This window comes from Eublepharis macularius, chromosome 17 (genome assembly GCF_028583425.1).
Source record: "Eublepharis macularius isolate TG4126 chromosome 17, MPM_Emac_v1.0, whole genome shotgun sequence".
Classification (NCBI taxonomy): Eukaryota; Metazoa; Chordata; class Lepidosauria; order Squamata; family Eublepharidae; genus Eublepharis; species Eublepharis macularius.
This window is the reverse complement of record NC_072806.1, coordinates 33,718,908-33,731,993: the sequence shown is the minus strand read 5'-3', so window position 1 is coordinate 33,731,993 and position 13,086 is coordinate 33,718,908. Positions and strand designations below refer to the sequence as shown.

Below are 13,086 nucleotides of genomic sequence, written 5' to 3'. Positions count from 1 at the left end.
GGGGAGGCACTGGACAGAGAGGGCTCACTTGCTTTTGTCCCACTCCTACCACCATAGAAATCTGGATCCTTTTTTAAAAAAAAAATGCTTTCAGGGCATCTCTCTGAATCTTCCGGCACAGAGCTATGAAAAGGAAAGGGGACATTGGTTGAATTTCAAGAACGCAGTGCTGTGAAAAATGACTGACGTGTGAAAAAGAGACGACAATTAGTTCTTCCTGCAAGCGTTCTCCCATTCAGTCCGGGGTCACTCCTTCAGCGAGCTGGACGCTTGAGCCTAACACGTCCTGACAGCTCGAGACGATGAAGAAGAATTCCTGGATCCAAAGCTGCAGCCTCTGCTTCCCCGTTGCCCCATCAACACGTCAGCCCAACCGTCCTTGTGTCATTGTGCCTGGCCTGTATGTGCAGGAATTTGTGCAAATCTCACTGGGGAGAGCGATGGACCCGTTCTTCCAGCAAAAACTTCCCACTCCCTTTCCCCCACCCTGCGTCCCATGGAGGATATTTTGAAACGTCTGCCTAACAGCCCCTTCTATAAAGGAAAAGGGGGAGAAAGGAAAAACCATTAGGAGGAATAATGCACCAGAGAGGAGATTCCACAGTTTGGAGAGGACCACTACAGAGAGAGACAGCAAGCATAAGCAAAGCAACGGCAGTATAATTTATGAGCGTTCCAGGCAACAGAGGGCTATATAGATTTTCTAGCAGGCCCCAGATTAATGTCCCGTATAAAAATGGTTTCACATTTAGCAAGGCAGGCAGGGGCTTCCTCTCTTTCAAGAATTCCGTGTAGTCCTTTGACAGCTCCTGGGGTTCTTCTTTCGTCTTGATCAGACAAACGACCTGACTTGGCTCTGATGACGGATGCAGCCTGATTTTCCTCCATGTGCCTCGAAGATCATAAAATCAAAAGGGGAGTGATGATTTGTCTTGCCCAGCTGTTCTCGGGCTTTTTGTCCCAGCAGCTTCCTTTCATTTAAGGAATGGATTGTCCGCGCTTTTGCAGATGGGACATATCGGAAGGTTTGGTTGAAACATTCAGTCTCGGTTCTTGGCAGAAGATGGGAAGATCAGGACCTTGAACTGGACGCCTGGGATTGGAAGAGACGAGGAAGATACCCAGAATTGCGTTTGCTCAGGCCCAAGAGACGTCTGCAGACACAGAAGGGACTTACAGGGGTGTAACCCTTCTATTGGCAGGCAGTGTGGAGTTGGGGGGTTGGTTGGGCCTGGTATAAATATTAGGAACTTGGCTTTCTGCCTTTGTCTGGTCCACAGAAAAGTAACATCTGCATGCTGCTTCCCAGGTCCCAGCAACTAGTGGAAGACAGCCTGACTTGAAGAACGTTTGTTCCTGATGGGTTCCAGACATGTCCATCGGATTGCCAAGTCTCTTGAAGTTCAGATCTAGTGGCATATAGCATAGGAAGCCATCTGGTGGCTCAAGCGGAGCCTGTTAAAACGCACACACTCAAAACCAAGTGGACTATAGCTTGCCCCTTGCTTATGGTTACTCATTGTGAGATTTCACCTCCTCCACTGAAGTCCCTGAGAAGAAGGCTAAAGCCCTGAGACTCCAGGGTCAAACCTTGAGACTGAGCCACTGTAGCCCCCTGTGGCTCTAGCAGTGCTCAGGGAGCCAACGAGATCCAAAGAACGGTGATGTCATAGAATGCCACATGCCCTCTAACGTTCTTCAAAGATTCTAGGCCCAAAAGTCTGGGCAGAAGGAATAAGCGCTTGTCTCATCAATTTCCTTCAATGACAAGTCAGTGCAAGAGGCAAAGCTCCAGTTTCTAAACCTAAAGCAAAAAGACAGTATCACCTCCCTGCCCAAGCACTGTTGTTCTCCCTTCCCATGTCTTTCAGATATGGTTCATCATCTCTGCTCATGGTGGGTAGAATGCATCTCCAAGATAAGGTGGTACTGCCTAGCCCAAAGCAGTGCTTTTAGGAAACCTGGGTGCAAGGCTTACACCGGCTGCTGTCTTGGAGGTGCCTCCTTTCCAGGAACTCCCCAGTTCCTCTGACCAGACCTGCTTTCTCTGTGTACGTTCCTGCAGCAGATTTTCTAGCCTCCTTCTTGAGGGTATGTGCTTGAACACCCCTCTGTTCAGACAAGCAGGACCTTTGAACCCTTCACATGAAGTTTGATTTTTTTTTCATACTTTGGGAATGTTTCTGAAACATTCTCTGCGTGAGTGCTTTTTCACATCATAGTAGAAATTAAATGGTGCATGGCCTGCTGGTAGTAATCCTTGGGTATTTGAAAACCAAGCAAGCCACTATATGATAAGCAGCCAGTAGCATCTGTGTTGTCAGCACAAGCGACCCAGGCCACCGCCATGCTGAATACTATCACTACACAACAGCGAAATGATTTAAAATGTTCTTTGTTTTGAGTGGTTGTGCAGATTGTCACGGCAATCATATGAGGTGTTGCCAACAAGTCTGAAGGTCAGTCACACCTTTGCAAAAAATGTGCAACATCGCTGAGTAGAACTTCATCACCTGCCCAGCTTTTTCAAGACAGACTGTTCGAACTGAAGTACCTCCAGAGCAGAAGTATAGCTAGCAAACACCGGGTGGGAGACGGAGGCACGCCCCCCCTCCATTTGAAGATCAGCGCAAACTCTACTAGTCGGTTATGTACCCTCCCCCTCACACACAGTGCCCCTTCTTGCCCTGGTCTTTTCTCATGTTTACGAAGCAATCCCATTCTTGTGCCCACTGATGTGCCTCCTGGTGCCCACTTGCTTCCTGAACCATACCAAAATCCAGGTCTTTTCTTCAGCTGGAATGTGGTGGAACGGAGTTCCGGAACCTCTTGAAAATGGTCACATGGCTGGTGGCCCCGCCCCCTGATCTCCAGACAAAGGGGAGTTGAGATTGCCCTCCGTGCCGCTTGGTGCAGAGGGCAATCTCAACTCCCCTCTGTCTGGAGATCAGGGGGTGGGGCCACCAGCCATGTGATCATTTTCTCCAAGGGCAACCCACTGAGTTCCACCACCTCTTTTCCCAGAAAAAAAAGCCCTGCCAAAATCCAATGGATCTTGAATGAACAGGGAGCTTTGGGTTTCTCCCTGTCAGCTGACTCACTTTAGCAATTCATTTAATTTTTTTACTCCGTTCATGCCCTTTTACAACTGATCTCCAAATTACAAGGATTCGTTCACTTGAAGGAAACGGCCATTTCGGAGAGTGGATCTACATCATCACACCCTTGCTGAGTTCCCTCCCTAAACTCCACCCTTCTTAGGCTCCCCCCGCCTCGCCCAGGTCTCCAGGAACTTCCCAATTCAAAGTTTGCAACCCTAATCTAAAGAAAAAACCTGCTGCTGGTGGATTTTAGTTTTTGTTTCATCCTTTTTAGTCCAGTTGCAAGAAAGTCAAAACAATTTTCTTCTCCCATTTTTTTCCCTTTTAGCTGTGCACTGCTTTGGAACATGACTCTGACCACAAACTGATCTTGAATGGGTTTGGCCCCTATAACCTACCCCTGGACTCACTCTGGGCTCCACCCCAAAGCCTCACCTGAACACCTGAGTTCTTCCATTAAAGAGCTGGCCTGGCATACTCACATTTCTGCTGTTTTAACCCACGGGGCTTGTTTGGCAGTGCAGCCATCAAAACTCCATTTGGTAATCTGTTGCATATTTCCGTTGCCTTGAGAGCATTCTTTCAGATCCTGTGATAGAATAATTGGGGAACCAGTTGGACTCCATCCTCCATAGAGAGTCTGGATCTTTGGACCTCCTTGCCTGGGTCAGCAGAATCATTGGTTGTGAGACCCTACAATATGGCTGTATTTCTGGGATGTTTTGGTGTTGCATATAAACACTGTACTCTGACTGCAATGGGGTTACATTTAAAACCTCTTATTATTATGGGCTGGAGCAAGTTAGATGGGTAGGCATGCTGGTCTGCACTAGAGCAGTAGGATTTGAGTCCAGTGGCACTGTAGAGACCGACAACATTTTCAGAGTGTAAGCTTTCGAGAGTCAGAGCTCCCTTCTTCAGACATGAGTAGGAATGGAGATCCCTGAGCCTTTATATCCCAGCCAAAGGTGCAGGGCGGGGGGTGGGGTGTTACAAGGGCTGGAGCTAGACTCCACTCTTAAGGTGTCCCTCTCTATTCCTTTCAGTTTTTATAAAGATTTATTCTAGCCACAAGGAGTCTCTTTTGTTAAGAGTGGGACTGTGGCTCAACAGAACAGCATCTGCTCAGTATGCAAAGATCCAGGATTCAGTCCCCGGCATCTTCAGTTAGAAGGTTCGGGAAGCAGGTGATGTGAAAGCCCCCCACCTGAGACCCTGCAGAGCCACTGTGAGGCTGAGTAGACAATACGGATCTTGATGGACCAGGGCTTCAGTGGAAGGCAGCTTTGTGTGATAAAAACAAGTAGGCATTTTATCGCTACGTGAAAAGGTGGTTCTATGCAGCATGACCCTTTGCTTTTGCTAACTGCGTCTTTTTTATTGTATTAACGCCTCCTAGAATCCTTTGGGAATTTGTTACATTTTTAGGGGAAATAATAGTTGCAGTAGTGACGGTGGGATTATTACTACTAATAAAATAATAATATTCCTTTACGTTCCTATCTCCTTTTCACCCAGCCCATTCTGCCAATTCAGCTTTAGACCCAAGAAAAAGAGATTCAGCCGCCCGCAGCCAGTTCTCTAGGCCAGTCACGATAAACCAGGGGATCCCTAAATAACATCCCAAACTCCTTGGAAGAACAACAAAATACAAAGACAGGGCACTCAACATAATGGTTTACAACTTCGAAACATTCACTTTTTATTATTTTATCCATTTTTTCCTCTTTTGTTTCTTCATTTCCACTTCAGCCCTGTCAAATGAACATAGCCCTCTGTTTATCCACAGAACAGGCAACGCCACCGCCGTCACGTTCAAATGCAGCCACCCCCAAGCACCATGCCCCAAAGCTAGCAGGAGCACCTCCCAGGTTGAGAAGGTAATTCCCGCATAATCCCTAGGCCTGCCCGCCTCTTCCATTGGAGGCTCCTCATCAAGCCTGAGGTAAGTAGCGCCATCCCCTTCTCAAAGATGGTGCAAGCGGAGATACGGGCAGGAGCTGCCATGCCCAGGACAATAGAGTATGCATTTTCGGTGGTGAAATCTTTCCCTCCTTTGCGTTCTGAGGGTTCTAGGGGCTTTTGGCACACAACTTCTGGGATGCGTGAAGGGCTGGACTGGATCCAGGGTGCACATCTGCCCGGTTCATGTGCTGAAGTCCAACATGTGGTGAGGCATGTTGGACTTTCCTGCTTAAAGGAGAGCAATCTCCAGCCCTTTTCCAGCTGTACATGGTTAGGGCTATCTGTCTCTCTACCTGCCTGGATGGTTCCTGACACTCTGTTACACTCTAGTAGAACTAAGGTAATGCAGAATGGGGCTGTACAGAACAAGAGACAAGGTTATGCAAGCAAAAGCCAGCTCGGTTTTCATCGGCTGGGGTCACCATCGTTGCAGAGCTGCTCATGCTCATGAGGGTGCCACATGTGCCCCAAGAGGAGGCAGTGGACCGCTTTATGCCAATTTCGACTGCAAGTGGAGAATGAGAGTGCTGCAGTTCAGATCCCCACGTTGCCATGAACACTGTCGGGTTGACCGGGGCCAGTCACACTCGCAGCTTAACCTATCTCAGTGGGTTATTGTAAGGATGAAATGGAAGGGCGGAGATAGAATGAGATACATTGACATGAATTCCTTGGAGGAAGGGCAGGATTAAAAGATACTAAATCTACACATTAGAATAAATGCCATTTCATGTTCCCCCGTATAAAAGAAAACAACCCTTTAAAGAGAAGACTAGGGGCCAAGCTACACATGACGAATGACACTTGAACGGCAAGTGGATTGAGTGGAGCGCAAGTGAACAGGGAGAAATACACTTGCCATTCAAGTGTCATTCGTCATGTGTAGCTTGGCCCTTTCACACAAGGAAGAGAGGCTCTGTCTGAGCACACTTTCCCATGTGCTTGTTTTTCTACTTGCAAGGAGTTATTAAACAAAGGGAAAGTGTTCCAAAATGCACTTTCCTACCTACAATCTGAAGTGGCGGAGTCCATTCTACCATGGCTGTTTCCACACTACTAACCTGCTTCTGTAACGTTGCGAAACATCGTGCAAAAACCACGGAAGATAGCACAGAAGCAGGTTAGTAGTGTGAAAATGGCCCATGCTAGGATGCCACCACTTCTTTCCCACCACAACCTATTACATGGGAGATTTGAGTCAAAATAGTCACCAGATTTTGTCAAAAAGCAAAATTCAAAGCAAACCCAGAGATTCTTCCTCAGGGAGCATTTCAGGGATTTTGAAGGAAACCCAAAATGAGTTTCAATAAGACAGGCTAGAGTTCTCAAGGGAATGTCACAGCTCCTTATAATCTGTCATTTCTCTTTCTCATATCCCTGCCTGGTCTGGCTTAACTCTCTTGCTCTCTGCTTTCTGTGGCTATACTTCCATTCAGATTACCTGGCAACATCCAGAAGGGATGTTTTCCTGGGTTAGACTGGGCAGAACACCAGGTCTAGCGGCTGCTTTCAAAAGAGATTGTGCCAACTGCTCCGACTAGGCCTGCCTGGCACGGGAGGTGCTCAGCTGGTGAGCTTGTGGTGCGGCTTTTGATCATTCTCACCTCAGAAGCGGGGGGGGGGGGGCCGGCGGCGGCAGCTTTTTCAAGCCTGAGAGCTTTGCTGTGGGGTTTTGTGGCGGTTACTAAGAGCTCCTAGTATTGATCTACCTGGTCCAAAAATAGTCTCAAAAATCTTGTTGCTTAAAAAAGAAAAGAAATCATGCCAGGAGACAGGTTATATGAGGTTGGAAACACAGCATCTGTTGGACAAGCCAGGTGAATGCCACTGCGCCAGGGTGGAAGCTGTTGATTTTCAAGTACAGGTGCTTTGTAAAGTCTTCAGGCTCATGATCTTCTCTGCCTGACTCCCACCAAACTGTATTCTGTAGTTAATTTGAGTAAAAGCTACATTGAGATCTCAGGTTTCCTCCTGTCTTTAAAAGCTCAATTTGAGGCTCACAGGAAGTGGAGTTTAAACCTCCCCGCTACTGCACAATTTCACTCATCGAAACTGTCCCCTTCGTTGTTCCTGGTCACCTTGGAAAGAATAAAAAAAGATGGGTGCCTGTCTTTTTCCCCCCTTCCGAGACATGGTGCATGCTTGCAGAAGACAGACGTTGGTAGGCGTACCCCATTGTCTCTCCTCTCACCAGCCCTTCTCTGATTCAGGGTGCCAGATCTCCCAATTTCTTCTCTTAAAGATTTGGGGAAGATCCCATCATAGGTCTCTCTGGAGCTTGTCTGCTTCGACCTTGGGACTAGAGGCTAGGGAGAGTACCACATTTGTGCCGTGAGGCCTCTGTTGAAATGTCTCCATGCCAGAGCACTCTCTATCCCTCTTGGAGTCTCAGCCTTATCAATCTTCATAGATCAACAGAGTCCGTCCCCCCCCCATTTTTAAAACAATCTTCATGGATCAACGGTTATGTTCCTCTCTCCCCTCAATTTTTAAAATCTACTCTTTCTTTTTGAAAATGGAAATACAACGTTAGCTTGAAAAATCGAGAGAGAGAGAGAGAGATGGGTAACTTTGGAAGGAATTCAGCTCTGCGATGATCCTCGGGTGGAGCCTTGCCCACAATCTCAGCTTCCTGTTGACGGCTACCCATCGAGGGATGTGAGATGCTTAACTAATGCCAGCTGTATACGAGGGGGAGATGAAAGGATACAAATCAAACGGGATAAGGCCAGCATTAGAGTGGGATATGCCACTCATTTTAGAGTTAAATTGCTGGGGGGGGGGATTACTTCCTGAATTCATGAGAGGAGAATAAAGTTCACCTCCACGTATAGTGGAGTTTCCGTAGATTAGTTTTCCAGGCAACCCTGAAGGTTCCTCAGATACTTATTGGGAGGTTCCTTGGTAAGAAGATCGATAAGGGTGTGCAAACGTCCTGGAAAGTCAGCTGCTCCACCTGCACAGAATTCCCCCCCCCCCGAAGTGTATCTGGGCTGTATCACTGCTGGCGGATGGCAGTGCTGACATTTTAATTGATGTTGCCTGCCTTTGGTCCCAGATATCTGGAAGAAAGATGGGTTTGTAAATGACCTAAACGTTCCTGCATACAAAAATGTTCCTTGAACATAGAAAACTAGCCTGACAGGGAAAAGGCTAAGTGAGAACACTGACATGCTGGTTTTCTGTGTAGTAAGAAATTCTGTGTAAGGAGTAGCAATAGATCATGTCAGCCACCTCCTGGAGTCAGAAATGGCACAGCCCAAGCACTGACTGACTGACTGCCTCAATTGGAGGAAGACCACCATCCTTAGCAAAGGTCCATCCAGGCAAAATCCTAGCCTGACCCCTGAAGTCTTTATACCCCCTATTGGGTTGCAGAAGTGGATGGGCTGCATGACTGGAATCCCGTGTTTACAGAATCCTGTAGTAAAGAGGGAGGTACACCTTGCCCCTACTATATGAAAAGGATCAGTGAGTTGGGTGAGTGATCAGCTGCTATTGGGATCTGCAGGGATAAAAGGCATTTCTGAAGCCCATGGCTTATAAGAACAGAAGGTCAGCCGTGCTAGATCTAGTGTGGTGTAGAGGCTGGAGTAATGGACTAGGATCTAAGAGAGCCACATTAGATTTCCTTTGCCATGGAAACTTGCTGGGTAACCTTGGGCCAGTCACTTAGTCTCTGCCTAACCTGCTTCACAGGGTTGTTGTGAGGAAAGAAGGATGGGGAGGAGAATGACGTAAGCCACTTTGAGTCCTCATTGGGGAGAAAGGCACTTTATAAATTAAGCAAAATAAATAAAACTGATCAATGGTCCATCCAGGATCTGGTTTCACACAGGGACCAATCAGGGCACGGAGGTATGGCCCTACCTTCTTTTAGCCACCTAACACTGATACGCAGAGTATTTTGCCTCTGAACGTGGTGGTTCCACTTGAAGCAGCTGTGCTGGATCAAACAAAAAGTCCCCCTCGTCCTGCATCCTGGTTCATTTCTGGGTGGAGGGATCTCGGCAGCATTGCAGTCGCCTTCATACTGGTTGGCCAGTCTGTTTGCCACGGCCCGAGGAGGCCACCACCAAGACGCTTCTTACGTGTCCTACTGGATGTTGGTCATTTCACAGTGGCCGCGAGGCTCTGATGACTAGCGAGCACTTGAACAGCCAGTCCCGATGGCTTCAGTTTTAAATTAAAGTGTTTTAAATTAAATTAAATTGTTTTAAATTAAAGCACTTAGCAAGACTTTCTCTAAGTTTCAGAATTTGGATTTCAGCATATGTGAGTTGTTCTTTTAGAGCCAGGTATATTCTGTACAGGTGTGGCCTACCGAGAGTTTAGAAGGTGGGATACCTTCTGGTATCTTCATCTGATGAAAAGAACTTTGGATCTCAAAAGCTTATATCCTGGAACTCTTGTCGGTCTTTAAGGTGCTATTTAGGGTTGCCAGCCTCCAGGTAGTGGCTGGAGATCTCCCGGAATTACAACTGGTCTCCAGGCCACAGAGATCAGTTCACCTGGAGAAAATGGCTACTTTTTGGAGTGGACTCTATGGAATTATACCATGCTAAGGTCTTTTCCCTCCCCAAACCCCACTTTTTCCAGGTTTCTCCAGGTTTCACACATACACACACACCAGATCTCCAGGAATTTCCCAACTTGAAGCTGGCAACCCTAGTGCTACTGGACTCTTGCATTTCAGAATTTGGATTGAATCCTACAGAACTTTTGAGTAGATCCATCAGCCTCTACCCCAGGGGCGGACTGGCCATTTAACTCACAGGGAAACTTTCCGGTGGGCCTAGAGGGCACCTGGTGGCCAAGAGCCAGCAACTGTGCCAGCACCTCCAGGGGCCACCGACCCTCCACTAGTGATTGTGTCGGCCCACCAATGGTCTCCTCCTGCATTGTTGCCAAATGAACACTCTCAGAGCCACTGATGGCGAGTCCAGCAGCTCCTGAAGTGCTGGCTTCTTCTAGCACCACAGACACTACTCAGCCGGGCCTGTTCCAGGGCCGTTTTCACTTCCTAGTTCACTCTTGCTCTAATATTGCCCTGGTGAAGGTCATCTGAGCCTAGTCCTATACTAACCCAAACTTTTCCTCATTTCTCTTTCGGCCCTGAGACATTAACTGAGCTGGGGTACCCTTCTGTTTCCACTGCAGAGCTACAGCGAGAAGGAAGCATAGAGACTCTCAGCAACAGCTCGGGTTCCACCAGCGGAAGCATTCCACGCACCTTTGATGGCTACCGATCACCTCTTCCGACTAACGAGAGCCAGCCGTTGAGTCTGTTCCCTACAGGCTTTCCATAAACAAGTTCCACCAGTCAAGGAGAAAGAAAGAAATCATGTTGGCTGACGACCCGATGCTCCATAAAATCTCTCGATCTGCATTTCACCCAAAGGTTGGCTCCAACATTGGATGGTTCTTGTTACCCTAATAAACATGGACAACTAGGCTGCTTAAATCCCTTCTGGAACTGTGCGAACAAAATACCAAATTTGCTGCAGCGTGCAATAGGAATAAGGAGCCCTTTCCTCTTTAATCCTAATGGCTCTCTTGCTCTCTTTTCCATCCCTTAAATATTGGGAAAAGGCTGTTTTAAGGAAGTGTTTTAAACAATTTTTGCTCTCTTAACCATAGCCTGTTTTCCCCCACAGTGAGCAGAGACCTGCTTTTGAAACCTGAGTATCATTGCTAATTTTTTTGTAATGGTTAGAGCTGCTACTCGCCTTTGGGAATATGCATAATGTTTCTGGAGAACTGAGCCTATAAGCAAGGCCTTTGGCATGTAAGTCTTTTTTTGGAGGGGGGGGGGAATCCCAAACATTGACTAGTGACTTTGTGGGGTAAAAAACTTCAAGGATTATTTCCAAACTGGACAGTGATTTGTTTGCAACCTCATTGATCAGAATTCTCCGTCCTCCTTATTCCCCACAGATACTTGGTTGTTGCCAAGAGTATTACAGGCAAGGGCTGTTTCTTTTTCAGCTTTGGGAAGAATGATTTTTGATGGTTCCATGTATTTTAGAAATGTCCTTTATTTCTAAAGGTGATCACGAATCTCTCTCAGATGTGCATTTGGAATTCATCTCTTTCCCAAAATGCATGTATTCTCAAATAAATGTCTATGGTGAAATCCTCCTTTTTGTTTTGTGTCTTGATATAGAAAATTTCTTGTCCTTTTTTTAAATGAGGGACTTGACAAGGCCATAGCACTGGCCCAGAGCAAAAATAGACCTTACGGTAACAGACTACCACTGATAACCGTAAGCTCGTGTTGAGTTCTCCCACTTCCCCATTAGGCAGAATTTTCTGTGTCATGAAATCATCACCTTGTGGATTTCTTCCCCTCTGCTATGCCCTGCTGACTATGCAGCAAGATAATGGGATAACATTACAGCATAGGTAAGTGTGCCTAAATGTTACTGGGTGACAGTTTGATATGGGGATGCCCTTTTCTGCTGTAGCTCTGAGTTGAATGCAACATGAAGGTTTAAGAAAAAATTATGTGTGGGGGGTTCTTTGTTTGTTCTGCAGAAAGGATATTCTATGGGCCTGTTGTTCTGACTCAGGCAAACCGTTTTTCTAATTCCAGCTGTGACAGAATGATTCTTGTAAGCCTCTGTTCCTTGTCACTTGTGGGCTTGGAAGTTCTGTGGCAGTCCCAGAGCTCTGCCTGGCCCTATGCCTCTTTTCTTTACTCCCAGGCAGGGCTTTTTTTTCCAAAACAAAGGGAGAAGATTACACTTCCACAATAGTTAAGTACACACCAATACAAGGAAGTGTGCCAACACAGCTATTATTATTATTGCAGCACAAGTAAATTATACAATCAATATAAACACAACAGTTTCGATTCCATTCAATTCAATGTGGCTGCAAACTTGTTCCAATAGACTGAGAGAGTCAAGTCCCATATATTAACGGAGCCTCTTTATCACAGGCTGCAAACGGTGCCAGTTGAAGTTAATCGGTGGCGTCCAAGATTTATGAGCTCCAAGGTGGCGACGAGCTATACCGGTCTATTCCTTTCGGCTCGTTTCAAACCCAGTTCTTCATCAGGCCACCAATGTCCTACAATTTATATCACAAACTATCAGTAATCAGCCCAATCAGCCCGAAAAGGCCCTGGCTCTGGTCGACGCTAGGCGGGCCTCCCTGGGGCCAGGGATCATTAGTAGCTGTTTATCACTAGATCGAAGCGTCCTCTGGGGCACGTATGGGGAGAGGCGGTCCCAAAGATACGCAGGTCCCAGTCCGCATAGGGCTTCATAGGTTAAATATCACAAGTCTCTGAAGAAGCCAAGGAGATTGTGTCTGAACAAGGGCTGTTTTTCACACGTCCTTATAGGGATGGCCTACTCACAGAATACTGGCAACATCTCTGTTTGCAAAATGGTTGGAGGCTGTTTGGCTTTCATTTTTTGGCACCTTTGGTGGGCCATGGAAAGTCCATTCCCAGAAAAGGCACTGAAAAAATGAAAGCCAAACAGCCTGCAACCATTTTGCAAATGGAGACATCTGGAGTCAAGGGGGAAAGCCGCCCATGTTCGATGAGTGGGCTGTCCCTTTAAGGACCTGTGGAAACGGCCAAGGAATGCGCAGTATCTCCCACAGACTCTGGGGAAAGCCTTGACAGCTAGACGAGTTTCAAACTTGTCCATTTAGTTTGAAATAAAGGCATCCGCTTGCTCATCTTGTGTACCGGACCTGGTCTTGAACCCTCAGGTCTCTGCTAAACCTTTTGCAATAATTAGAGCTGTTCCCATAGCTCAGAACTTCAACACAGAGTTCAGCCACTGTTCGAAATTTCCTTCCTACCTTCCCCCTTTTAAAAATGCTAGACATTTTAAGTCATGAAATGAAGGGAAACCCCATCCAAACCCACAAATCTTTTAACACTTCCTCAGCTTCATGGCAGACGTATCAGTTGAAGCAAAATCAACCATTTCATATCTTTCATAAAAAAAAGATTCTCCCAAAATCACATTTGTTATGTGGCTCAAGCTTTGCCAAGGCT

At 46.8% G+C, this 13,086-nt stretch overlaps 1 protein-coding gene across 4 annotated transcripts in view; it reads left to right on the top strand.

Moving 5' to 3' along the window:
• Window positions 1-11,207, top strand: part of BCAS3 (BCAS3 microtubule associated cell migration factor) — a 745,665-nt gene extending 734,458 nt beyond the window's left edge. For 3 of the 4 annotated variants that reach the window (XM_055001162.1, XM_055001161.1, XM_055001160.1), the window contains one exon: window positions 10,227-11,207. In XM_055001162.1, the coding sequence (XP_054857137.1) occupies window positions 10,227-10,375 (149 nt within the window). In that variant the 3' untranslated portion in view covers window positions 10,376-11,207. The remainder of the gene's footprint in view (window positions 1-10,226) is intronic. The other variant, XM_055001163.1, reaches the window with a different exon arrangement.
• Window positions 11,208-13,086: the final 1,879 nt, after the last annotated feature.